Raw genomic sequence first — 27,746 nt, forward strand, 5'->3', positions numbered from 1 at the left:
ACATTTTCTTTTAATAGAATAGGTTTTTTAAGATTTCTGATGCAGCAAGTACATATCGTTAATGGTCTAAGTTTGCACTTCTCGTTTAAAAAGAACCCCTAAGACATAGGGAAGTTGACGTTACTAATCGGAGTGTGATCACGGGTGTGTTGGACGGCTTTTTTCCTCTGCAGAACAGCAGCTCTAACCTTGAGTTCCTGTGTGATTAATGCCTTTTCAATGCTTCCCGCGGCACATTCCTGCTCATGTGCTTGGAGTGGCCGTTGCGGCCGGTAAGATTTCACCACCATTAATCACACACACGAGGTCACTGCGTAATAGTTTTAAAAGTGGCTGCATGAAATGACAACATGGAAACAGCGCCACTCTTGGCCATGGGCTGGTTTTTCAGCCTATTTTTTTTCTTCTTTTTTGGGGGGGAGACTGGTGCTTTTGGTGCAGTACCATGGATAAGAGTGGTCCTGCTGTTGAGGAAAGTAGCCATATTGTTTGCAGTCCAATACAACCACCTTTAATGGGGTATTCAAACCATTTAATGGATAGGTCATAAATGCTAGATTGGTGGGGGCCCAACTGCTGGGCTCCCGTACCAATCAACAAAATGGGGGACCCCATTCCCCTAACCACAGCTATGCTCAGCAGTGTGTCGCTGCCGTAGACTGAGTGGAGCAGCATTGGGTATGTATGGCTAACCCTCCATTTTAAACTCCTCCTAGCCACCTCGTTGGGATTAGGGTCCCCTGTTCTGGTGGTCGATGAAGCCTCCATCAGTTAGACTCTTAATAATCTAGTATTTATCACCTACAGAGTGGATGGGTAATAAATGCTACCTCTTCAGGGGCGTACTAAGGGGTGTTCTCAGGTTGCCTAGATTTCCCCCCCCACACACACACACGCGTGCGCATATCGGTCCTAAAAATGTTTTCTTCTGCACCGGTGCCTCCCTGCTCCTCCAACATTGTGACGCTACATTGAAGAGGAGTAGGTAGGCGTCTGTCCAGTCACCACTAGGAAGTTGGAAACTGTCAGGAGAATGCAGATTCTGGGTGAGAATACCGCTTTGAGATTTATTTTTTGTTGTGCCCCTTTTCAGAAGCCTGCATTTGCCCCTGCCCTTTCAGACCAGTTTACATGTAGCAACTTTCTGCAGTCCAATAGATTTTTAATGGAGCAGTAGTGGGCATGCTCAACCACTGCTCCATTAAAAAGGGACACAAGACCCCCGTTTTCCTAACTGTTGGGGATCCCAGTGGTCTAACCCCAACCAATATAGCATTTATCTCCTATCTAAGTGGAGAGGCTGTAACTTTTTGTAACTGGATTACCCTTTTAATTCAGTCATTGGAGGGTATTTGGCGCTCTGTGTCGGCACCATCCATGGCCAGCTCTGATATTTTCCTGTAGATTGGAGGACTTATCTGGAGGAGTGAGTTAAACCTCCAACTCTTGAGCTTTTACTTCTATTAACCCGACGCCCACACACCATTTACTGGTGATAGAAAACAGGTCCGTGAATCGCTCCACGTGACAATTGTTGCTTCGGGAAGCCGCTTCCATTTGCTTTTCGTATGTATATAAATCCATACATGCCTTTTTAACGTGTTTCTTGGCTGTATCTGATGCGTGACCGTTTTTCCCTTTCTTTTAAAATCTAAACCTCATCTGATTGTGACGGAGCTATTCTTGGTTCTAGAGAGAGATCCATAAAAATAGAACATTTTACACGTTAGCACACCGCCGCAGTGATATGTAACCTCACTTTCCTGCTCCCTGAGACATATTGCCGTTGTACCATGTTCTCTATTTTGGCTTTTTTTTTTTTTTTTAGATTTTTGCATTTTTATGTCTTTATTTTTTTATAAAAAATTTTGTCAACATTTTTATTACTTTTATTACTTTTGTTTTGTATTTTTTTTTTTTTCTAGTTTTGCTTTTTTAAATTAATATATCTCTATATATTAGTCATATGCCTTTTCTGATCTCCCATTCAGCTAGAGGAGTATTCCGGTAATTTCAGTGTATCCCCCTATCCTCTGGGCTACTAGATCGGTGAGGATCCAATGACTCGGACCCTCGCCAGTCACAAGAGCAGGGGCCACATACACCACAGGCCCCCTCTTCAAAACGAACTGTCAAGAATGTGCACTGGCGCTCTATACATCTCTTTGGCACTGCTGGAAATATCGTGGTATAGTGCTCGACTGTTTCCAGCAGGTCCCATAGAGATGAATGGGCCAGCGGTACGCATGCTTGAGCTACTGCTCCTTTCTTTCTGGGGAGACCCTGAAGGGTATGGGGCCTCCATTATCATGATAGATTGGGGTTCCAGCAGTAGGATCCGCACTGACCTAATAGTTATCCACTATCCTGTGGAATATACCGGAATATCTCTAAACAAATTTGTCACATCTTCAGGCTGTCCATGCACCAAACTGAAATAATTTTTTGGGGATAAATTATGATAAATGTGCTGGGCTGATTTGGCTCCCTTTACTAAACCTCACACACTTAAATGGTGTGCGCGGCGGAAAGTTCCAAAAATGGCATTCTGTATGCCCAAAAGCTTGCATACAAGTTTGAAAAATCCCCCCATAGAGTTAAAGGTGTCACCTCCGACATTGGCAGCATATCGCTAGGATATGCCACCAATGTCAGGTGCGGGTCCCATGATTTGTACGCTCACCTATCTTTAGAACGGGAACACTGAAGTGAACCGAGGACAGCTGCGCATGTGCGGCCGTCCTCCATTCATTTCTATGGAAGTTCTGAAATTAGCAGAGAGCTGGCTCGGCTGTTTCTGGCAGGTGCATAGAGGTGAATGGAGCAGTTTCCAGGCACTTTCCATTAATTTCTCTCTTGTGAAATTCTAGTGAATGGAGAGCACGGTGCCACCTCTGGGACCAGAAGCTATCTGACATTGGCAGCGTATCCTAGCGATATGCCAGCAGATGACACAATCTGTTTAAATGACAAAATTCAGGATGCCTACAGCCACCACTAGGGGGAGCTGATAATACAGTATGCAGTAAAGTCTTGAGCTCCCTCTAGTGGTGAAGGAAAGCAACCAGAATGTTTTTAATTTTATTCTATATTCTAAATCCCCTGCTTAGAAGCTGATATTTTATCATGGTAATTTTTCCTACAGACCTTTTGATTTACACGCTTCACGGTTCACTTCCTCCATAAAGATTGTGTATGCTTTCCCTGTAGTTCAGAGATGGATTATTTGACAGATGTATCCCAACTGAGTGAATAGCAATTGGAGCTCGACTCCTCGCTGTGATGGTGTACTCATCCTCTCCTCTCTATTTTATATTAATATATGCCATCCGGTATTGTATTGTGGTGGTTGCTCCGGGGGCCCTTGAAGCCTCGCATAGAATGATTTAATAATCGATTACCTCAATGGGAACGCTTTGATCCAGACAGTTTAGGGTAATGTAGAGCCCCCGTGCATAAATGTTATTTAGAACGCATGTATTATGCATACTTATATTTGGATGCCGTCCCTGGAGTGGGACACAATGTTGTCTTCATAAATTTGTCAATTGTGCCAACTTAAATTTTATTTTTTTAAAAGCCTTCTGCAAAAACTTCTTACAACTTTTGGATTTATTTATTTTTTCTCGTGGTTCTTTTTATAGCATTGACCATGAGGTATACATGAGCTGATAGTTAAAGCCTACAGCCTCTGTCGAACCACTATTGACTGTGGCATGTAAGGAAGTAAATGGTTAGAATTTGAGTTGGCTTCTGTCTCTGCCATTTGTCAGCTAAATGTAGCTTCCTATACCAGCTACTGAGCCAGCGCCATCCACCCAGTGTAACTCTATCTCGATTTGGTGCATCACAGTCAAAAAGTCAATGTAAAATGAAATAATTTTGCATAAGGGGTTTGTAAACTGAAGACCTACTGATGTCCAGTACCGTTTCCATCATTACAGTTACTACTTACGTTGTCCATACATATGTGATCATCTCTCCATTAAAACCTCCCCAGAATGTTTGGACCACAGGAATAAGTGGCCGGTTGAACTCCTTAAATTGTTGTCGTTGACGTAACTGAACCTATTGAGTTTGGCAAGAAATGGTTTCGATTGGAAAATCCATGGTAGGTCCAAGTTTTCTCCTAGCTTTGCCCAAATTACACACCCATTTTCCTGCTAAGTTAAGTCATTGAAGAGGTCTTTGGACTTCCAGAGAGATTGGGCAGTTGGAAGACCCATGTGCCTCTTGGTGGGATGGGTGATTTACGCATAGTCTGCTTGTATCGCCTGACTTTTTCTAATGAGACTTGCTTACATGCAGTGCATTGCATCAGAGGGCTTTTTGACTCTTAGGCTTCGGGGAGTCATTCCTCTTTAGTTATGGATGGTATGAGAACTGTTGTGAGCACCAATTTAGCCATTAATCTGCAGTATCTTTCGGCTGAAGAATCGAATATTGCTCTACGGTAACATGACTGAGTGGTCATGCTAGTATTGTGAAAAGGAGATGATCATTAACCAGAATCCTTGTGCACCACTTACCTCCAAGGTAGGAAAGCAATGATCATATTCTGTGTGTACTGCTGTACGGCAGGAAAGAGCCATCATATTGCAGCGAAGACTGGATTGAAGGTAATTAGTTGTGGGCAGAATTACGTCTTATGTTAGCTTAAAGGTGTGTTCCCCTGTGGGACATCTATGGCATATCAAATGTCAGATGGGTGCGAGTCCCACCTCTGGGATCTGCTCCTATCTGAAGAATATGGTCACAAAGTCAATGGAAACCAAGCCTTGCATGCTCAACCACCCCTCCATTCACAGATATGGGGCTTCTGAAAATAGCAGAGTGCTGGAGGGTTGCTCCGTGAATGGAGGGTCTGTTGTGCATGCACAGTTTATTCTCCATTTACTGCTGTGGGACTTTCAAATTTAGCTGAGTCCATTCACTTCGAGGCCTCATTCTTGAGATAGGAGTGGGTCCCAGTGGTGGGGTAGACTTTAGGAGTTCCATAAGGTAACATTTTGCTCCTCGACACACTCCTGGTCAAGAAAGAGTTAACAGGTTGCCCACTTGACATAATTTGGAGAATGGGCCTGTAGGGGGAGGGGTAGGTGGATTTTGACCACCTATGACTGCTAGATACTGCCACAACTTAGTATTTTCTCATTTGACTGCCAAACGGCTCGTACCTCTGCGGAAGTTTCCATGCGTGTTCTGATATAACCTTCACAACTCATTATACTGTACCTGCAGAGCTTAACATTCTCCGTTATAATTGCGTCTAGTCGTTACCGACTCCCCCTGAATTTCTGGTGTTTTTTATGCAGAGATGAGCACTCACGGTTGGAGTCGTTGGAAGAACATTTTTTTTTTTTCCATTCTGGCAGGAGCGGTATAATAGGTAAAGTTTTATTTTTCTGTCAGAATTTAAGGTGTTTACGGGCTGTTTATAGGTCATTCCCAAGTGCAGGACTTATCTTGAGGATTTGTTTTCATTCAAGAGAATGACTTTACAGAGGAGACACTTTTATGGCATTTTGGACATAATTCAGCATAATCCAAAGGCTGGATGTCTCCCAGGTCCCATCTTCGAGACGGTGCCTAATCCATGTCCTTGCCTGTGTGTTTTTTTTTTTTGTTTTGTGTGAGGAAGTTCCTTAAGGCTTATCCTTAAAGAGTTCATGCAATACAAGGGTTGTCTAGTTTAGCGAACTCAATTTCACCTATCCGTTCAGGGGATTTAAAGTAAGTATAGAAGGGAGTCCTCTGTTCTTTTGGCCAGAGTGGAGAACGGTTAAGTCTCTTGCCCTTGAGGACCTGTCCTATCCTGCATTACACTATGTGTAATGCATAATTTTCCCTGCGGTGGCGCTGCAGGGAAATGGCCTACTTCATGCCAGGTTCCCCTAAGATCACAGCCGATCATTGGTGGTCCCAGAAGGAGGTAACTTTATGATCACCTTATTATCCAGGGACACTTTTAACACTTATGAATTGTTGAACGTAGAGAAACCCCCTTTACAGAGATTTGGAAAGTGAGAGCGTCCTGCCTGGCACCCACCCACCGGTGGAGTCTTCTAAAAACCTTGTTTGTCATCTTTGACACTTTAATATTACATCCTCTACTTTTTTCTTTTTCTTGCTCTGGGCCCTTGATTCCAATGGTCGGGTATTCGATCTGGTTTAGTGGGAGAGCAGGAATGCCTTGTTGGGTACCATAACCCCCCCCCCCACCCGCAGACCAAAATTCTCTTGTATCTACTTTGAGACTATTTCGTTTTGTAATGCTACCTGGCACATTTTGGGTTGATTTGGTCTGATTAAGCTATTTATAATAACTTTTTACAAAGTTTTTCGGTAGAAAAGTAAGTGGGCACTTTGTCATTTGTGGTCCTTGAGGGTCCTAGTTAGTGAGTTCCACTATGAATCAGTAATAAAGAGCTGAGGCCCTGGGATTAAGGCTACATGCACACGACAGTTCTGTTTTTGCGGTCCGCAAACCGCGGATCCGCAAAAAACGGAAGCCGCCCGTGTGCTTTCTGCAATTTGCCCATTGTAGACATGCCTATTCTTGTCTGCAAAACGGACAAGAATAGGACATGCTATTTTTTTATTTATTTTTTGCGGAGCCACGGAACGGTGCAACGGATGCAGACAGCACACGGAGGGCTGTCCGCATCTTTGGTGGTCCCATTGAAGTGAATGGGTCCACACCCGAGCCGCAAAAACTGTGGCTCGGATGCAGACCCGAAAAACGGTCGTGTGCATGAGGCCTAAATCTGACTTTTTTTTGCTCCACTTAGTTCTTTATGGGTTTCCTTTTTGGTTCTGGTTTCTTCCTGATGAAGGATTATGAGCCCCACTGGGCATGGAGACTGCATGGCGGCCCCATAGAATGAACTGGTTTGTTGGCGGTGAACTAGTGTGGGATTAGGATTTAAATAATGTTTAGAATAATTTTGTACATGCTCCACCAGTTCTACAACTTAGTTTACTTTTTTTTCAGGGGTGAAATTGTAAGGGATTCGGGGGCACTGGTCCCACCCAGGCTCTTGTGGCTGAGAGGGTCTGAGGGGTCCAAAGACTGTTATGGCAAATTTTACATGGGAGCCTCATAAAATAATGTATACTAAGGCCCACAAGCATCAAGGTTTGTTTGTATTACAGTTCCTCTCCATTTCCAAGATCTCTGCTTGCTGTCAGTGAAAGGAAACAATCTTGGAATAAAGAATGGAACCAAATTCTTATCACTGCTGACTGATTTACTACAGTTTTTTAGATCTAGATCTAGTCCAGGAGTCTGCAACCTGGGTGTGAAACTACAACTCCCACCAAGCACACTTGCTTAGCTGTTTTGGGGATTTTCATAGAAGCGGCTGGAGCTAGGAGTTGCTGGCAGTTACTGACCCTGAATCTAGACAATCCTCTGTGAACCAAACAGCCTGGACTCCACAGTGATACATTTCTCCTGCGCAGGAAGATTGCTGAATGTAGCTGTCCACCTTTTATCTTAAACCTCCATCTGACATGTCGCCCATCTGAACAGGACCTTGTACCCTCCTACATCATACCCTACAACATGGGTGCAGCCCGCTAACCTTGGCTCATACTCACCTAAAAATTGACCTAATAGATTTTCTTTTAACACCATTTTTTTACGCCCAGCCTTCCCAGGGCCATAATTTTTTAAAAGGGCTTTTTTTTTTTTTTTTTGGCGGAACAAGTTGTACTTTCTTATGGCACCAATTACGGTTGTGTATAATGTAGTGGGAAACGGTGGAAAAAAAATTCAAACTGGGTGTCATTATTAAAAAAAAAAAAATCAGCCACAGTTTTATGAGTTTTGTTTGTACAATGTTTTCTATGCGGCAAAACTGAACTGTTCGATTCATTCTCCGGCTCAGTACGATTTACAGCGATGCCACATTTATAGTTTTTCTTGCGTTTTAATACTTGGGGCGGGGTGAACTTTGGAAACACTTTTTTCCTTTACATCCCCATATTAAGACCCCCATAACTTTTTTTTAATTTTTACATGTACAGAGCTTTGTGAGGGCTAATTTTTTGCTGGCTGAATTGATTAATTTTTATTGATACTATATTGTAGTGTGTATGACTTGTAGATTTTAAATTTTTTTTGGGGGGGGGGGAGGAGGTTAAGTGACGTTTAAGTGGAGGTTTTTTTTTTTGTTTTTTTTTTGCTATGGTGCTCACTGCGCTTGCATGTGGGCACCATATTTAAATACCTGACTGCTGACCGGTCGGGAAAGAGTTAATACAAGGCACTTCCTAATGTACTAGGATTGTCCATATTGCCTCCTTTGCTGGCTCCATTGATTTTTCCATCACATTATACACTGCTCATCTACAGGGGTTACAGGTTTTACAGGTGACTGGAGAGTAGAAAAAAAAACTTCCATCCCAAAGTTAAAGGGTTTAGGAAGTTACTCATGATCCAGACCAGATGGCTACTAAAATAAAGCCAAACCCCAGTGCCCACGCAGCGTGTGCTGGTAAATAAATTATCACTGGTGCTTTATTAAAAGATTAGTACCTGGGGGAGTCCAGTCCTCTCGGATCATCCATCTTGACTCCGGAGCACAGCTTGTTCCTCCCTCCAGGGAAAAAGATTACCGTGATAGAGCGCAATGCAATTAGCTCTGCTTCTGTCACGCCGCTCTCCCGATCACTCGCACTTTTCATCCTCGCTGACATTAAATTAACTCTCTGCTCCGTGCATCCAAACAAGATTAATACATATTAAAATCCGCTCCTTAACAGACCCGAACATTGTCTGGAGAAGTGACCGGAATCACTCCGGCAACCGTGACAGATGGGATTAGTCAGAAACCACTGACCTAATTTTTGGCAAAGAATAATTTGATTTTATGGTGGCATACTGGTCCAGTTCTCGATCACAGGGGGAAAATATTTAATGACTCCTTAGAAGATGAAGATTTGGATGCACGTTCTGCACGTGAGGTGTTGCTGGTTAAGATGTCCGGTTGTAGGCAAACTGTATGCAAGTCGCTACTGATTCCGGCTTAGATACGTTGCCTTTTGGAGTCTGTGGAAACCTAGAATTGACAACTTTTGTTAGGATATTGCAGTCGTCCATGCTTTTTATTGCAGCTTTGATCGCTGGCGTCTCCTTGGCACCTGGCTGGCCATAGAATTGTCTTAATTCTTATCAATTCCCTATACCTACTTCAACAGCCTGGGTGCCATTGGCACCATCAGCAGTCTGGATTCCCAGCGAGCACCCCCCACACCTGTGGGAACAGTAGGTGTGCTTCTTCTTCCCCTTTGGACATGGAGATAAGACTCCAGTTCTTTGCGTTGGTGTTCTCACAGTAGATATACCACAATATACCTGTGAGACTCCTGAATCTGCTCCCCTATGTAACCTGTTTCCACCTGAGCAGATTTGGCCCCTAGCCTCTGAATATTGAATTTGCAGTTCTCTTCCCGGCCTCAGTCTTGTTAATGTGATGCTCTAAATAATTCCGCTCCCCATAGATTTACTGCATTAGGAGGAATTATGTTCAGTGACACAGGAGATATTCCCGGGGGAACCTCTGCAATACCTTGCTTGTATTTGCAGCATGGCAGAATTCAGAATTGTATTTTCATGTCCTGCAACGAATCTCTGGTGCAGTCATTTCCATGTCGAAGTGAAGTCTCAGGAGATCAAGATCCCCAAGTTATCAGGAATGTTGGGTGACTACCACTGGATTGTCACTTCTTCCCAGAATAATTTTGGCAAATCGGGAGTCGGGACAGCTCCTGTGGCCATATTGGTTGTGAAGCCAATTTTCCATAAGGATGCTGAGATCAGGGGAGCGGTTTGTAGTATGGATTGAACATGTGTTTACGCCACAGGGACATTAGGAAGACCTCCACAAACAACCGGTCTGGACAACATGGATGGGATCACTTGCATGTATGCAAAGATGTAAATTTCATGTGTTTGGACAGACATGGTTTGGCAGCACAATGATTGATTGGGCGGAAAACGACATCTTCGAAGTGTCTTGCAGTCATGACTGTACCTGGTTGGTCATTGACTGTACTTGACCAATCATGAAGTCCCCAAGGAATGCCTGAAGTACCCATAGTGGTAGAACATCCTAGCTATTTTCCAATAATGGGGCTGTCACTCTCTAGTGTGGGAGGGAAACCCCCACACTGAACATAGGAGGGAAAGGGAAAAAGAAATGAGGCCTGAAATTTAGGGAAGGAAGATGGACACCCCCTAGTGAAAACCCTAATCAAAGCCCTGACTGACTACCAGTATGAACAGACACCAGAGGTAGGTGAGTTAATACACAGGAATACCTAAAGTCCTATCTAACCCTAAAGGACCCTGGTACGAATGACAGGAATGAGACATCCTTTTCCTCCAAAAGGAAGGAGTCTCCCTAAGGCCTAATACAAAACACACAGAAAAGCCAAACTACAAAGGGAAAGGTAACCCTTAACTTCCAAGAAGCTATGGCAGCACCAGGAACTCAGCCGAGATCCAAACTATACACAGGTCCAACTGAAGCTATAAACCGCACAGCATTGTGGGAGAAACAACTATAAATAGGGAAAGTTAAATTACCACAATAGATAAATGACCAACACCTGGAGGTTAAGGGTGTGTCCAGTACCAGAAACGACACAAACGCCTATTGATCCACAAGGTAAACCTGTCAAATCAAACCACGTGTTGCCAGTCTCAAAGATCTCCCGCTACTCACTGTTGTGGGGACATCCGTATGTCTCAGTACGTCCGTCACAGGGGCGTGTTTACCAAAGTTGTACAATTGTACAAGGGTCACAGATCTTTCCACAAACTTAATTGGGGGGAATTTTTATGATTCAACGCCATTAGGCACAATTTGAAAAGCGAGCAGAGCTTACCAGAAGGGAAGGGACACCTTGGCCAAACACAATAGCAATTTATATCAGAAAACTGGGGTAAATTGTAACTGACATCTGCGACGGCTCTTAACGGGTGTTGACATGGCCAGCACTGGATATGAAAAATGCATTAAGAAAAATATGCCTCTTAATAAATTTGGCACATCTTATTTAAAGTTACATGGTTGGGAAGGGGGGGGGGGGGGAATGTATATGCCCATCAAGTTCAACCCTGGGAAAGGAAGTAAAGTAAAGCGGATCGGAAGACAAGAGTTCTACTTATTTACATAAACAGAAGCCATTCACTGTGCGTGCGATGACCACCTTCTGAGATTCAGTTATGGTGAAGAAGCCTCTGGAGACTGACCTTTTTATTCTCTGGACTGAGGCAGTACCCCTTGTCTTTTGAGGGGATTTTACATAAGTTTAGTCGCTCTTCTTTGCACCTTTTCCAGTTCCAGGGCATCCTTTCTATGAACCAATGCCCAGAACTGCATATTCCAGATGAGGCCGCACCAAGGCTTTGTAAAGTAATATTACAACCCTGCCAGTCCATGCCTCTTTTAATACATGACCGTATCCTGCTAGCCTTGGAAGTAGACACCTGGAACATTGTAAAAATACCACTCTACACTTGATACACACGGACCCCCTACATGCAGATTTGCGTCGGTGTAATTTTTTATTAAAAATTATAGTGGGTAAATGTGTGACTCGAGCTGAAAGTTATATAGACTACACGTCTTAAATATAAAATTTCAATATGTGCAGAGTTCATACATACAGCATAGGCCTAAAGTTACATGCATGTATCTTCATAAAATCTTTTCCAGGTTTAAGCTGGAAATTTTGAAGTAGCAACCGTTTTGATAAAATACAGGGATTGCAGTCCTCGAAAAATAAATGCACCCCCAGAAACCTACCGTATATATATTTCCAGAAAGCAGACAACTTGTGATTGCAGTTGCCTTGACAGACTGTTGACAACCATGTCCGCCAGCATGTAACTTTGTGGCAGACAAAGTGTCAGAGCAAACATTTGCACCTAAAACTCATATCCAGGCACATAAATACAATGTAAAAGTAATATACAGTATTGAGGTGTGCAAATCTCATGTATCCCCGAAGCATATAAATCAACTCTAACTTGTTCTGTTAAAAACATTGAAACAGAAGCCCTGTGGTATATGGTCATCATCTACATAGGTGTTAAACATGTATACTGTACACAGCAAAATGCTTCTAGGTTACCAAAATTTACAAAACGTACAGTGTATAAAAATATAATCTAGTAATCAATACACAACCACCTTCATGCAACTTTGTATCAAACAATGACTATTAGCAAAATGGTCAAAAATTCTAATTAGTTACTAAAATTGTACTCTAGCAATCGTAGTCCACAAAAAACTAAGATGTGAGACGTTCATACATGGCCACATTCAGTGCTATATATAATTTCCATCCCCCTGTACAAACTACAATCCTACTAGTGATAAATTCCGAAACTTAATATAATGCATAAGGCTTCTTCTAGACAGGTAAAATATGGTGCATTCTGCCACCTGGACTATGGACCCAACACTTGAACCTCCTGTAGTCAGTCATAAAATTAATTGTGCCAAATGAGAAAATGGGTGCCATACCTCCTGGTTCTGATGAATCGTGTGAGTTCAGGGTGTTGAATCCATAACAAGGGCACAATAATGAGTACTGTGTTTTTTTTTTTTATTGCTGTTACTTTAGTGTGTAATGGGTATCGCCAGAGAAGTGGTCGATATATTGTACTATATAGATTCGGATAGATATGGACAAGATAAAAAAAGTGTAAAATGTAAACTTTATTGATGTTTGTGTGCTTAGTGCATATTTTATGGTGCTGTGATCCAGATTCTGGTAAACGTCTGGGTCATGGTGTCAATAAATGGCGTAATTGGGCACAGAGGAGTAATTAGCTGAGCAAGCACTCATCTTCTTACTCCTTTTCTGGAGAAAAAAGCCCATATGTGACAAAAGGCTAGTATGCTGTCTGATGGGTGAAGGGGTTGATAACATACACAGAAGTCTGTTATCCTCTTCCTGGGGACATTTACAGCTGTGATTTACATCCTTAATCACAGAAAGCTATGCCATGATTAGGGGTGCAAAAATGCATTTGAAACGCGTCGGCATCAAGACTGTACGCCTGCTTGTATTTGATCACTTTGGCTGGATTTTAACTTTATTTTAACTTGAATGAATGGACCAGGATTTTCACTGATCAGTGGCTGGAGCTGTTTTTCTTATTCTCCATGCCCTGGGATCCTTTATGGGAGATGGCTGTTTAGATTGTATACTATAATACGGTCTCCTATGTACAGGAATATAACTACTATAATACTGCTCCTATGTACAGTAATATAACTACTATAATACTGCTCCTATGTACAAGACTATAACTACAGTGGCCCCTCAAGATAAAATATTAATTGGTTCCAGGACTACAATTGTATGTTGAAACCATTGTATCCTGAGGCCATTGTATCTTGAGGTATCGCTGTACTATAATACTGCCTCCTATGTACAATACAGGTTCTTCTCAAAAAATTAGCATATTGTGATAAAGTTAATTATTTTCTGTAATGTACTGATAAACATTAGACTTTCATATATTTTAGATTCATTACACACAACTGAAGTAGTTCAAGCCTTTTCTTGTTTTAATATTGATGATTTTGGCATACAGCTCATGAAAACCCAAAATTCCGATCTCAAAAAATTAGCATATCATGAAAAGGTTCTCTAAACGAGCTATTAACCTAATCATCTGAATCAACTAATTAACTCTAAACACCTCCAAAAGATTCCTGAGGCTTTTAAAAACTCCTAGCCTGGTTCATTACTCAAAACCGCAATCATGGGTAAGACTGCCGACCTGACTGCTGTCCAGAAGGCCATCATTGACACCCTCAAGCAAGAGGGTAAGACACAGAAATAAATTTCTGAACAAATAGGCTGTTCCCAGAGTGCTGTATCAAGGCACCTCAGTGGGAAGTCTGTGGGAAGGAAAAAGTGTGGCAGAAAACGCTGCACAACGAGAAGAGGTGACCGGACCCTGAGGAAGATTGTGGAGAAGGACCGATTCCAGACCTTGGGGGACCTGCGGAAGCAGTGGACTGAGTCTGGAGTAGAAACATCCAGAGCCACCGTGTACAGGCGTGTGCAGGAAATGGGCTACAGGTGCCGCATTCCCCAGGTCAAGCCACTTTTGAACCAGAAACAGCGGCAGAAGCGCCTGACCTGGGCTACAGAGAAGCAGCACTGGACTGTTGCTGAGTGGTCCAAAGTACTTTTTTCGGATGAAAGCAAATTTTGCATGTCATTCGGAAATCAAGGTGCCAGAGTCTGGAGGAAGACTGGGGAGAGGGAAATGCCAAAATGCCTGAAGTCCAGTGTCAAGTACCCACAGTCAGTGATGGTCTGGGGTGCCATGTCAGCTGCTGGTGTTGGTCCACTGTGTTTTATCAAGGGCAGGGTCAATGCAGCTAGCTATCAGGAGATTTTGGAGCACTTCATGCTTCCATCTGCTGAAAAGCTTTATGGAGATGAAGATTTAATTTTTCAGCACGACCTGGCACCTGCTCACAGTGCCAAAACCACTGGTAAATGGTTTACTGACCATGGTATTACTGTGCTCAATTGGCCTGCCAACTCTCCTGACCTGAACCCCATAGAGAATCTGTGGGATATTGGGAAGAGAAAGTTGAGACACAAGACCCAACACTCTGGATGAGCTTTAGGCCGCTATGGAAGCATCCTGGGCCTCCATAACACCTCAGCAGTGCCACAGGCTGATTGCCTCCATGCCACATCGCCGCATTGAAGCAGTCATTTCTGCAAAGGGATTCCCGACCAAGTATTGAGTGCATAACTGAACTTAATTATTTGAAGGTTGACTTTTTTTTGTATTAAAAACACTTTTCTTTTATTGGTCGGATGAAATATGCTAATTTTTTGAGATAGGAATTTTGGGTTTTCATGAGCTGTATGCCAAAATCATCAATATTAAAACAAGAAAAGGCTTGAACTACTTCAGTTGTGTGTAATGAATCTAAAATATATGAAAGTCTAATGTTTATCAGTACATTACAGAAAATAATGAACTTTATCACAATATGCTAATTTTTTGAGAAGAACCTGTATACCTGTAACTGCTATAATACTGCCTCCTATATAGCCAATACATAAACCTCTTTTAAAATGCAAGATACAATTTTATGAAGATGATACTATAGAAAGATTTTAAAGGGGTCTTCTGTCTTTACAAGCTAAACTATTTTGGGTTTACATAGTAGTTGTTTTTACTTCACAAAATGCCCTTTCATTCCTGTCATTCAAGGTGGGACAGTCCGTTGTTTATTGGCCTGAGGTGCCCACTAGCGCCGCTCTACCAGTATAGGTGTCTATAATACACAATTGAGGTCTACTGCAGACGGTCAACCACTTACACTCAGCGTCGCACCTACCGAGTCCCTGTTCTGTGGATTGGGAATTTCCATTATAGAATTTTTCACCTCAGTGCTCTTATTTTGAGAAACTGGAAGAACTTGCCCCCGTCTATCATCAGGAGGACACGGGTCTTCATATATCCTGCATTATTTTGGCTTGTTGTCCAGATTGGACTTTGAAAGGGAAAGCTTAAAACACAAGGTAGATGATTGGAAAAAGATAATCTGATTGCATTTTTTTTATTTTATTTTTTTGCTTCTCACTCAAAGGATGTGCCTATAGCCTGAAACAAATATTGTACAGATGTAGCAGAGCTAAATGTGTTAAGTCTTGATTTTGGTTGTAATGCTTGTGCATCATCATAATGCAATCCTCAGTGAAGCCACATTGTCCTTCTGCATCTGTAACCTTTCAATTCCGAATATTCTTAAAAGTACCTCTAAAGAGGTCACGGATCCTTAAACAATGCCTTGTCGGGCTAGCTCAGCTTATTGTAATGATGCTTTTCAATTACAGATCCATTGCTTCATTTTGGAGAAAAAATACTTTTAATCCATATGCAAATGAGCAGGTAAAGGGGTTCTCCGGGTATGAGTTAAAATGACCGTGGCAACCTAGAATGTGAGTAGGACTGGTTGCCACCACTTGCAGAGCTATCTAGGGTGGTGAGGGGGCGAGGCCTCACTGCACTGATCTAGTACATGGTAATGCGGCGATCCTGCAAATGATATGCCAATGTGGCTGAGCAGCCTTACAGGAAACCTCACCTATGTGTAGTATATGCAAGTGCCAGAGCGTAATGTGTAATGAGGCCCCCTAGGCAACTCTAAGTGGAGGCAACCAGTCTTGCTCACATTCTAGGACAAGTTGCTTGTGACCATTTTAAATCCTTTCCCGAGAGCCCCTTTAAGTTCTCCAAGGGCTGAACTGACCTTGTTTTGAATGTCTTCTCTCATGCTATAAAATTTGATTATACAGAAGCGACTTAGGCAGGGTGCTGAATCTCCTTACAGAGGCCAGTCTGTATGGAGACCTACTGGAAGTACTCCGTGGTACAGAGACTTATTGGTAATGCTCCATGGGAAACAAATATGCAAAGAGGTATCTCCCAAGAAAACCATCTTGCCAATGCCACCTATGAGTCGAAATCTGACTTTCTAGAAAGCCTTGGGATTTGGCAAGCGATTATAGCCAGGCCAGATATCCATTTGTAGATAGCTGTTTAGTAGGGCTTGCCCTTCTCGGAGTAGGATTCTGGTTGGCTGGGTCTTAGACAGGCTCATATGTTATAGACAAATGAAAGTTTACAAATTTCCATACTTGTAAAACTTTATTGGTTTCAGTTAAACTCTGTTACTGGATGACCTCAAAACTCATAAAACCAGACACATGTATATACTTTGTGTTTGTATCCCTGCAGAAGTTGTCATGTTCTGTTTTTCAGCTCTGTTGGGCATGTCCATTATTTTGTCAAGCACTTCAGTTGTTTTCATACAGGGGATCAGGTCTTAAAAAAGCTGAAGCCGTGGGAAGTTTGCTTAACCCTTGTCATGGGATAGGGCCACTACCACGGGAGAGACTGGTATCTGTTCAGTTATGAATAGACCTCTCATTTTGAGTTTCACAAGTTGCTTTGTAGGTGATAATCATAGTAGATCGTTAACCATCGACCCGTCTGTCACTCTTAAGGTGAATCCAAACCAATATGAGAATTGTTTCACGCAATGGTCCTGACTAATGTGGCTGCACCTGGAATGAGGTCTAAAAAGTGGAGAAAGATGGCACAATATGGGGGCAGTTTGGCACAACTAGGGTTTCTACATTTTTCCAAGTTTCACAAGAAGAGTGTGGTACTTAGTGGGAAGGGGATGAGCTTTGTGGGGAAATGGATGTGGCCTAAAATGTGTCAATTTTGCATCACAATTCTGGCATAAAATTCTGAGCAAAAGTAAAGCCAAACAATAGTTCATATAGAGTTAAACATCAGCCTGAGTCACTGATAAATCTGCTGCATGTCTAGACAGCCAGTCTAAGTTTAATTAGTAAATGTGGACCATTGTATTCTATGTACAGAAGTGGCGAGCCCGGTAGGAAAGTTTGCCTGTTTGTAGTAATTGGGGATGAGCGAATTGATTTCATTAAATGGATTTCTTCATCTGCAAGGAGTTGCCCCCGCTGCTGAAGAAGCTTCCTCCTACCACTTGATTGACAAAGCAGAACTTTTCGCCTGTCCCTAACAATCTCTTGCCTTTGCCGCTTCGAGTAGCGGCACAAGCACAGAGATTCTGCTTCTTATACTGGAGCAGTGACTGCACATGCACCGCTAAACCTCCAGGTAGAGGCACATGAACAGTCCCCAACCCCTGTCCTCCGAGCTCGAGATTGGCTGGCAGGCCAGGTGAGCTGTTCGGGCTGTCAATCAAGCAGCAGTGGTGAGCTTCTATAACAGCAGGGACAACCCGTCGGAGCTGAAGAACTCTATTTTGAACGTATCCATTTGTACAAATTTATTTCCCCATCCCTACTAATGTATATGGAAAAGTGGCGAGCCAGGCAGGGCAGCTAATTTTCTGTATATGTGTGTATATATATATATATATATATATATATATATATATAAAGAAAATCCAGCGGGAGCACCAGCCAAGGTGTGGGTGCAATGTCCAGCACAGGATAGCGGCAGTATCCCAAGTATTGTAGAGACGGAAGAAGTTGGACTGCAGTTGGAAGTGCAGTCCAACTTCTTCCGTCTCTTATATTTATATTTATATATATATATATATATATATATATATATATATATATATATATATATACAGTGGAGGAAATAATTATTTGACCCCTCACTGATTTTGTAAGTTTGTCCAATGACAAAGAAATGAAAAGTCTCAGAACAGTATCATTTCAATGGTAGGTTTATTGTAACAGTGGCAGATAGCACATCAAAAGGAAAATCGAAAAAATAACTTTAAATAAAAGATAGCAACTGATTTGCATTTCATTGAGTGAAATAAGTATTTGAACCCTCTAACAAAAAAAGACTTAATACTTGGTGGAAAAACCCTTGTTTGCAAGCACAGAGGTCAAACGTTTCTTGTAATTGATGACCAAGTTTGCACACATTTTAGGAGGAATGTTGGTCCACTCCTCTTTGCAGATCATCTCTAAATCCCTAAGGTTTCGAGGCTGTCTCTGTGCAACTCTGAGCTTGAGCTCCCTCCATAGGTTTTCGATTGGATTAAGGTCCGGAGACTGACTAGGCCACTCCATGACCTTAATGTGCTTCTTCTTGAGCCACTCCTTTGTTGCCTTTGCTGTATGTTTTGGGTCATTGTCGTGCTGGAACACCCATCCACGACCCATTTTCAGTTTCCTGGCAGAGGGAAGGAGGTTGTCGCTCAGGATTTCACGATACATGGCTCCGTCCATTTTCCCGTTTATGCGAATAAGTTGTCCTGTGCCCTTAGCAGAAAAACACCCCCAAAGCAAAATGTTTCCACCCCCATGCTTGACGGTGGGGACGGTGTTTTGGGGGTCATAGGCAGCATTTTTCTTCCTCCAAACACAGCGAGTTGAGTTAATGCCAAAGAGCTCTATTTTGGTCTCATCAGACCACAGCACCTTCTCCCAGTCACTCTCTGAATCATTCAGGTGTTCATTGGCAAACTTCAGACGGGCCTGCACATGTGCCTTCCTGAGCAGGGGGACCTTGCGAGCCCTGCAGGATTTTAATCCATTGCGGTGTAATGTGTTTCCAATGGTTTTCTTGGTGACTGTGGTCCCTGCTAATTTGAGGTCATTAACTAACTCCTCCCGTGTAGTTCTAGGATGCTTTTTCACCTTTCTCAGAACCATTGACACCCCACGAGGTGAGATCTTGCGTGGAGCCCCAGAGCGAGGTCGATTGATGGTCATTTTGTGCTCCTTCCATTTTCGAACAATCGCACCAACAGTTGTCACCTTCTCTCCCAGCTTCTTGCTAATGGTTTTGTAGCCCATTCCAGCCTTGTGCAGGTCTACAATTTTGTCTCTGACATCCTTGGACAGCTCTTTGGTCTTTCCCATGTTGGAGAGTTTGGAGTCTGCTTGATTGATTGATTCTGTGGACAGGTGTCTTTTATACAGGTGACTAGTTAAGACAGGTGTCCTTAATGAGGGTGACTAATTGAGTAGAAGTGTCTAACCACTCTGTGGGAGCCAGAACTCTTAATGGTTGGTAGGGGTTCAAATACTTATTTCACTCAATGAAATGCAAATCAGTTGCTATCTTTTATTTAAAGTTATTTTTTCGATTTTCCTTTTGATGTGCTATCTGCCACTGTTACAATAAACCTACCATTGAAATGATACTGTTCTGAGACTTTTCATTTCTTTGTCATTGGACAAACTTACAAAATCAGTGAGGGGTCAAATAATTATTTCCCCCACTGTATGTATATATATATATATATATATATATATATATCTATTGGTACAAATCTATTGCTACACAATGAGGTGTTCTGTTACCTTTACCATTAGAGAATTACCCAATGCATCTTATACTGGGCCCTCGTCTTAAGAAACCGCATGAATATGAAGAGACCGAGCGATAGTATTTCATGATAACTCGCTGATAATGTAATAACGGATGTGGTACTGCGCATATGAGCACCTATTTACATAATGTGTATAGATCCAACAGTGTGAAAACATTGCAGGGTACAGATTTTGCAGCAGGGACATAAGCTATGCCCAATATGTTCAAACTGTAATACTAATATCTCTTGTTTGATGTGTTTATTTTTTTTATTTTTTTTGCAAAGTTAATTGAAAAATGGTTGTTATAGCAATAAGAGACATTGTCATGATATAAGCCCCGCCATTTAGTTCAGTGGCTTCCAACTGAGAAATGTTGAGTGGGTTGTCGGACAGCAAGTTCCTAGAAACCAAACTAAAGACTGGTTGGTTGTCGGGTAACGAGACTGATCTATCTAACCCAAGCTGAAATCTAGGTTTACACTACGGAGAAGAGAACGGGTGAAGTGGTATTTCCATCTGTTGTATACCTGGCTGTGTAGTGCATTAGTAGATTTGTGCAGGAGGAACCTTCCCAGTGACCTGCCTCTGCTGGTTCCACTCTCCGCAAGGAATATCACGATAAGGGATTTTTAGTTTTTGATGCTCACGTTGGTCTTTTGTTCCCTTTTTATCGCATTGCCTGTTCAGAAGAGGCAGCATGTAGGTATCTGAAGCTTCCTGCTCCCCATCTGCATGTTTTTGCTTAGAAATACTTCAGTAACACTTCTCATTCTACCCGAATACCACATCAGAAAAAAAAAAAATCTATGTCCTCCTCCAGTCCAGAATTAACCAAGGCCTGACCACTCATCCCCACCATCCCCCTTTGGTTAATTTACTAGATTTCTCATTCCTCTTTTCTGCATGTACATGGCAAACCAACATGAACCGACCTCTAATCCATCTATCTTTTTCCATGTTCTCCCTGTTTTTCCATCACTGACCGCTTGTGGGATCAGGGGATGTCCTCTTCCAGATGGCAGAGGTCCACCGGCAAATCCAGAATCAGTTAGAAGAAATGGTAAGTGATGTGATTTATTCTATGTATTTCAGTTTATTTTGGTTGGTCTATCTAATTTTTAATGCTATGTTGACTACAGGGGTAGCCTGCCTGGTCTTGTCAATGAAAGTGCAGAGGGTGCGGCAGTTCCAGAGAGAGCAGAGCCTCTAGGTGTAATGGTAACGCCCCCGTTGCTCCTAGAGGCTCATTTGCATATATTAAAACATAATTTTTATCAGCAATGCGGGCACATATAAACATGGGCTCAACACAGATGCCTTCAGCTGCCAAGCGCACATGTAACAGGTCAGCCATTGTCATAGGGACAAAACTGCTGACAGATGCCCTTTAACCGCCAGCGGTTCTACTTGGATCCGAATGGAACTCAAACAACTCAAGATGTAGATTTCATGATCATTTTACTGTGGAAGAGCTTTACTCGTTTGCTTTCCTGCTGCCCAAGATCACTAGGATATGCCCCCATTGTCTTATAGGTGCGGGTCCCACCTATATCGAGAACAGAGCCCCACAAGGTGGTGGCTGGAAAAGCCGGCTCCCCACAGAAGTGAATGGGAGCGTACCGCGCATGCGCGGCCCCAGCTCCCATTCATTTCTGTGGGGCCAACGGAAATAGCCGATCCAGCGCTCTATTTTCGCCGGCCCTATAGAAAATAAATGGAGGGCGGCTGTGCGCCCTCCTTCACTCGCGGGGCTCCCTTCTCGATATAGGTGCGGGTCCCAGCGGTGGGACCCGCACCTATAATGCAATGGGGGCATATTCTAGTTATAGGCCCCAATTGTCCATGATGAGACAACCCCTTTAAAGCTTGTAAAGAGTTACCGTAATTGAGTTGACGACCTTGAAATTACAACCTTAAGGGCTCATTCAGACGGCCGTCTGAATGAGCCCTAAGGGTAGGTTCACATTGAGTTTTTTTGAGTCAGATTTTCCTGCAGGTTTTCTGCCAAAGCCAGAAGTGGATTCGAAAGGAATTTGAAATATAAAGGAAGGACTTGTACTTCTCCTTCTTGCTGGATCCACTTCTGGCTTTGGCTGAAAAACTTGCAAAAACATTCTGCCCCAAAAACACTCGGTGTGAACCTACCCTTATTGCACCAGCCGTTAAATGACCCCATGTTCTTCTGTGTTTCTCCAGCAGCAGGTTGGGTTTGTCTGGTGAAATCCGAAGTTAGATCTGTATCCAGGGCCTCTCGATCAGGCCTGTCAGTTTAGTCTACGCTCTCGGGTCTCTGCCCTCCCTTCCTGTTCCACCTGCCTATCTCTGTGGCTGCTCTCATCCGTATGTGCATCCATCTGTTCCTCACATCCATCCATCACACTTCTGTTTTATCCTTCCGGGCAGACCTGTCACTGCGTCTTATTGCTCTCTTATACTTTACTGCCAGAATCTCCTACTGCTGAGAACCTGCATGTCACCGGTTGGCAAGCTTATTCACCCGCATCACCGCTGAAGTCTCAGTGCTTAAGTATCTCAGATAGATGTAATGACCGGCAAATCTTACCCAACGAATCGAAAAGTAACTGGGGCCTTGTAGGAGAAAGGTTGTAAGGAGTTACTGAAAGTCTGGAGTGTTAAAGGGGTTGTCTCTCTTTTCAGCAAATGGCATTTATCATGTAGAGAAAGTGAATACACAAGGCACCTACTAATGTATGGTGATTGTCCGTATTGCCTAGTTTCCGTCACATTATACTTTGCTCATATCCAGGGCTTACGACCACCCTGCAAGCCAGCAGCAGTGGTCGTGTTTGCACAATTTAGAAAAAGGCGCCGGCCTCTCTGGAGGCAGAGACCGTGGCAGCGTCCATAGGCACGCATGTGCAGCAGGCATCTGGTATCTGCGCTACCACAGTGGTCATAACCTCTGCTGGCTGGATTCATTTTTCCATCTCATTAGACACTGCTCGTTTCCAGATGTTATGACCACTGTATTCGCGCAAATACAAGGTGGTCGGGACAGGAGCTGCTGCACATGCATGCCTATGGGCACTCCCATGGTCCTGGCCACCAGAGAGGCCAACACAGTTTCCTACATTGTGCAAGCACGACCACTGCTGCTGGCTTGCAGGGTGGTCGTAACCTCTGGATATGAGCAGCGTAAAATGTGATGGAAAGGAAGCAATATGGAGAATCACAATACATTAGTAAGTGCCTTGTATTAACTTTATCTACATGATAAATGCCATTTGCTGAAGTGAGACAACCTCTTTAAAGATGACCTGTCGCCTCTCTTGATGTCAGTTTTAGCAACTACTTGCATTCCCCATGTACCAATTCTGGAGCATCTATTCTTATGACCCTGTTGTGCCATTCCTCTATTATTCCTGCTAGAAGTTTACTGCTGGGTGTTACCAGTATCAAGTGTGTGACTGTCCAATCAGTGCTGCTGGTGTCGGACTGTGCAGGGGACCCCCCCCCACTGGAAACATGCATCTGAAACATCTTGCAGAGTTCACAACCGTGCGCTGGTGACCCCCTACACCAGGGGTGGGCAACCTCCGGGACTCCAGTTGTTGTGAAACCAACTCCCAGCATGCATTCTAGCTCTGCTCCTCTCAGAACTCTCATAGAAATGAATGGAGCATGCTGGGAATTGTAGTTTTGGAACAGCTGGAGTGCCAAAGGTACCTGCTCTACACAGTCGATGGTTTACAGGTCTAGCCGATTTCGGCAGGTGTTTATCGAACGTGTATGATCACCTTTATGGCAGAACTTTATGTATTTTGACCTTATGTGATGAACACACTGCTTCTCTCCAAGTTCTTCTAGCCAAATACTGATCTACGCTTTATATATTGTGTTCTGTTTCCAGCTGAAGTCTTTTCACAATGAGTTACTCACACAACTCGAACAGAAAGTGGAGCTGGATGCCCGGTACCTAAATGTAAGTGTCCCAGATCTCCGACTTGATTTGTTCACATGGTTGGATATTGTTAATTGTTGGCCAAAGACGTAACCTTTTTGTATGAGGGATCCACCAACTAGTGCCGATGGAGACGTCCCAGCTGTCTGACATCTCTCGATGCTGGTCAAGGACAGGTTGGATCTCAAGCTATCTCCTCTTCTAGATGTCCCTGAAATTAGGCGTGCCATAGTTTTCTCCATGCAAACGCTTTATGGCTGTTGATGGATCTGTAGTTCAACAGCCGTCATATCTTTGAGGGTCAGAAGCAAAAGAGTAGCCTGGGTTGTCTTAAAGGGGTTGTCCATGGGGTAAAAATTGATGACCTATCTTCTGGACGCTGGGGGTCCGTCTCCCGGTACCGTTGCCGTTCAGCTGTTTGAAGCGGTATTTGCCCTTATGCAAGAGCTGTTTCCATTTCAAAGTTACCCTGTGCGTCGCCTCGCCTGCAGAGGCAGCGCGATGTAATTACAACTGCTCGTGCCATTTGAAAGTGGATGAGACAAGCAGTAATCATACCACGCCGCCTCTGCAAGCGAGATGACGCGCAGTGTTTGAAGCACCAATACCGCTTTGAGCACCGATACCACTTCAATCCCCCAAATCTGACTAGCGTTTTTCTTTCCCGGCACGGAGTTCCGTCCTAGGGGCTCTATACCGGAAAAGAACTGATCAGTTCTATCCCCATGCATTCAGAGATGCATCAGGATGTCTTCAGTTCAGTCACTGAACAGTGTTTTGGACGGAGGAAATACCGCAGCATGCTGCGGTATTATCTCCGTCCAAAATTCCGGATCAGTTGCCGGAATGCTGGATCCAGCATTAATTTACATTGAAATGTATTAGTGCCGGATCCGGCATTAAAAATACTGCAATGCCGGATCCGTCTTGCATGCGCAGACCGGTAAAAATGTGAAAATTAAAATAATATAACGGATCAGTTTCTCCGGATGACATCCGGAGAGATGGATCCGTTCTTGCAATGCATTTCCGGCAACGGAACTACTTGCCGGATCACTCTGCCGCAAGTGTGAAAGTACCCTAAGATAGATTATCCTCGTTATAGAAAAACATTTGTATCATCTTTTATTGAGCACATGGAGTAAACCTCCACAGTTCAGGGCGAAAAAGTAAGTGAACCCTTAATTTTAAGTGAACCCATTTGGCAGCACCTACATCCACCAAATAAGATTTGCATAATGTTAAAGGGGTATTCCCATCTCAGATAATGCGTGCGTTTCGCTAGGATATGCCCCCTTTGTCTGATAGGTGCGGGTCCCACACCTATTTCGTAAACTGAGCCTTGAAAATCATAGAGGGCGCACTGTGCTTGCGCGGTCATCGCTCCCATTGATTTCTATGGGACTGACGGAAATAGCTGAGCCAGCGCTCGGCCGTTTTCGGTGGCCCCATAGAAATTAATGGAGGGCCGCCACGCATGAGCTGTGTGCCCTCCGTGACTTTCAAGGCTCCGTTTAAGAGATGGGTGCGGTTCCCATCTCTGGGACCCACACCTATCAGACAATTGGGGGATATCCTAGCGATATGCCCCTTTTGTCTGAGATGGGAATACCCCTTTAAGGAGGAATTTTGTACCATTCCTCCATGTGTCTCAGCTCATCAATATTTCTGTACAGCCCTTTTCAGGTCAAGCCACAGCTTCTCCATACAGTTAAAAGGGTTGTCTGAGTGTTTAATACTGATGACTTATTCTCAGGATAGGTCATCAGTATGTGATCGGGGTAGGTCCGACTCCTGGCACCCCCGCTGATCAGTTGTTTGAAGAGGCTGTGGTACTCCGGTGAGCGCTACAGCCTCCTTGCAGCTTGCCAAGCACAGCGCCGCCCATTGGATAGTGGTTGTGCTTGGTATGGCAGCTCAGCCCCATTTACTTGAATGGGACTGAGCTGCTTCTAGGGCATGTGACCGATGAACGTGACCTCACATGGCCTAGGAAGAGTTCTTATCAAACAGCTGATCGGCAGGGGTGCCAGGAGTCGGACTCCCACCGATCAGATACTAATCATCTATGCTGAGCAAACACTCGGACAACCGCTTTAAGGTCCCACAGAAAAGCGTTAGATCAGGTTTCCTAGCCTCCACACTTGTTAAAATTAGTATTCACATCTTGGGAAAATCTTCATTTGTAGCCATGTATTTGCCCTATTGTGGCCTATGCTACTTACAGCGAGCTGCTTTGTAATTATAGGTTAGTTTATTTTTCCTCCAAAATCTTATTTATTTTCACCCGTCCTTGGACTCGGCACTGACCGTTCCTTTGTTGCAAGACTTATAGATGACACATTGTCCCCGGAATTTCCGTGTCCTGTGTAATTACAGAGTATTGTCATTATAAGAAGGCGCTATCTGCTCCAACCATAGCTGAGACCTCTGAGAAATCATTGACCCTTAAGAATTTTTTTTCCGGTTACTTATTCGACCATTCAGACGGAAGATCATGACCCATTACAATTCCCTAATGTGGATCACTTCTTGCAGCTGAAAGTGCCGCTGCTATGGTGTCCACCACTTAAAAGTGTTCCTCTTTCAAATTGATAACACAAAAAAATAAATTCTGCATCTTGTGAATGTGGTATCATACACCCCATTCACATGAACTGCTTGCAGGATATTAGCAGATTTGTTGAGTATTTGGGGGCAGAATCTGTGACCAAAGGGGTTGTCCAAGGTTAGGAAACATTGTTGTCTTTTTCCAAAAGCAGCACCACACCCATCTATAGTGTTTGTCTGGTTTTGCAGCTCAGTACCTTCCACCTAAATGAGGCTGGACTGCAATACCAAACACGACACTGGACAGATAGGGTGCTATTTCACAAAAGACAACCCCTTTTAAAGTCTTCATATCCTAGTGATCCATATTTGATTATAGCTAAACTGTTACAACTTTATTCATTTCATTCAGGCTGCTCTGAAAAAATACCAAGTGGAACAGAAGAACAAAGGGGATGCCCTGGAGAAGTGTCAAGGAGAGCTGAAGAAACTGAGGAAAAAGAGCCAAGGCAGCAAAAACCCTCAGAAATATTCAGACAAAGAAATGCAGGTGAGGTTCCCATACACACTAGATGCATTGGCATCAGAATCTTATCCTAGGTCCCTGGATAAGATTCGGACTAAACTCCCTAAGTATTCTTAGCTGAAAACTGATTGATTTTTATTGTGAACACTACACTTAATGTAATACTAAATTCTAACTAAACTTCCTAAGTATTCTTGGCTGAAAACACATCATCTCCGTACCCAGGGGTGATTGTTTTTTAGCCAAGAATACCTAGGGCGAATTCACAGTAAAATGTAGTGATTTGTTTGATCACGAGATACCACTGAAGAAGAGAGTTGAAATCAAAACTTTGTCCAGCAGTCTGGCTGTGTGTCTTGCATGTGTGCACCCCTTACCACAGATCTTGCGCCGGTAATTTAACGTATCTCTCCAAATCTATTTGACTAGCCGATCTGACATGGGAGTGGCAATGCCTTAGTGCGTGATTTGTATTGCGTAGAATAGGACATATGCAATGTTCTCTCTGGGCATCGTACGGTTTTCAGTGTACAACCCAATATGCACCAGCACACTCGCTGTCAGATCAGATGCGCAATCAGAACTAGGAGTATACTTCTAATTTATAAACTAATTATGAAAGATTTTCTTAAAGTATTGTAGAGCTAAATACTAACTACATTTCCTAAGCATTCTTGGGTGGGTGTATTACATACCTGCTTGACAATAATAACTTTTTATAAATATTTGTAATATTTCCACCCTTTCAATTTCACCCATGAATGCTTAGGAAGTTTAGGTAGAATTTTGCATTGCATTTAGGCCTCTTTCACACGGGCGTTGCGCAAAAATGTGCGGGTGCGT

The 27,746-nt window shown here is 43.3% G+C and overlaps 1 protein-coding gene and 1 long non-coding RNA gene across 4 annotated transcripts in view; one reads left to right on the top strand and one right to left on the bottom strand.

The window, feature by feature from the left end:
- LOC121006142 overlaps positions 1 to 27,746 on the bottom strand; it is a 978,004-nt gene that overhangs the window by 372,397 nt on the left and 577,861 nt on the right. The window lies entirely within an intron of this gene.
- BAIAP2 (BAR/IMD domain containing adaptor protein 2) overlaps positions 1 to 27,746 on the top strand; it is a 146,352-nt gene that overhangs the window by 72,481 nt on the left and 46,125 nt on the right. For all 3 annotated transcript variants that reach the window (XM_040439085.1, XM_040439086.1, XM_040439084.1), the window contains exons 4-6: positions 20,904 to 20,965; positions 23,777 to 23,848; positions 26,790 to 26,927. In XM_040439085.1, coding sequence (XP_040295019.1) covers positions 20,904 to 20,965; positions 23,777 to 23,848; positions 26,790 to 26,927 — 272 coding nt within the window. The remainder of the gene's footprint in view (positions 1 to 20,903; positions 20,966 to 23,776; positions 23,849 to 26,789; positions 26,928 to 27,746) is intronic.

This window comes from Bufo bufo, chromosome 6 (genome assembly GCF_905171765.1).
Source record: "Bufo bufo chromosome 6, aBufBuf1.1, whole genome shotgun sequence".
Classification (NCBI taxonomy): domain Eukaryota; kingdom Metazoa; phylum Chordata; class Amphibia; order Anura; family Bufonidae; genus Bufo; species Bufo bufo.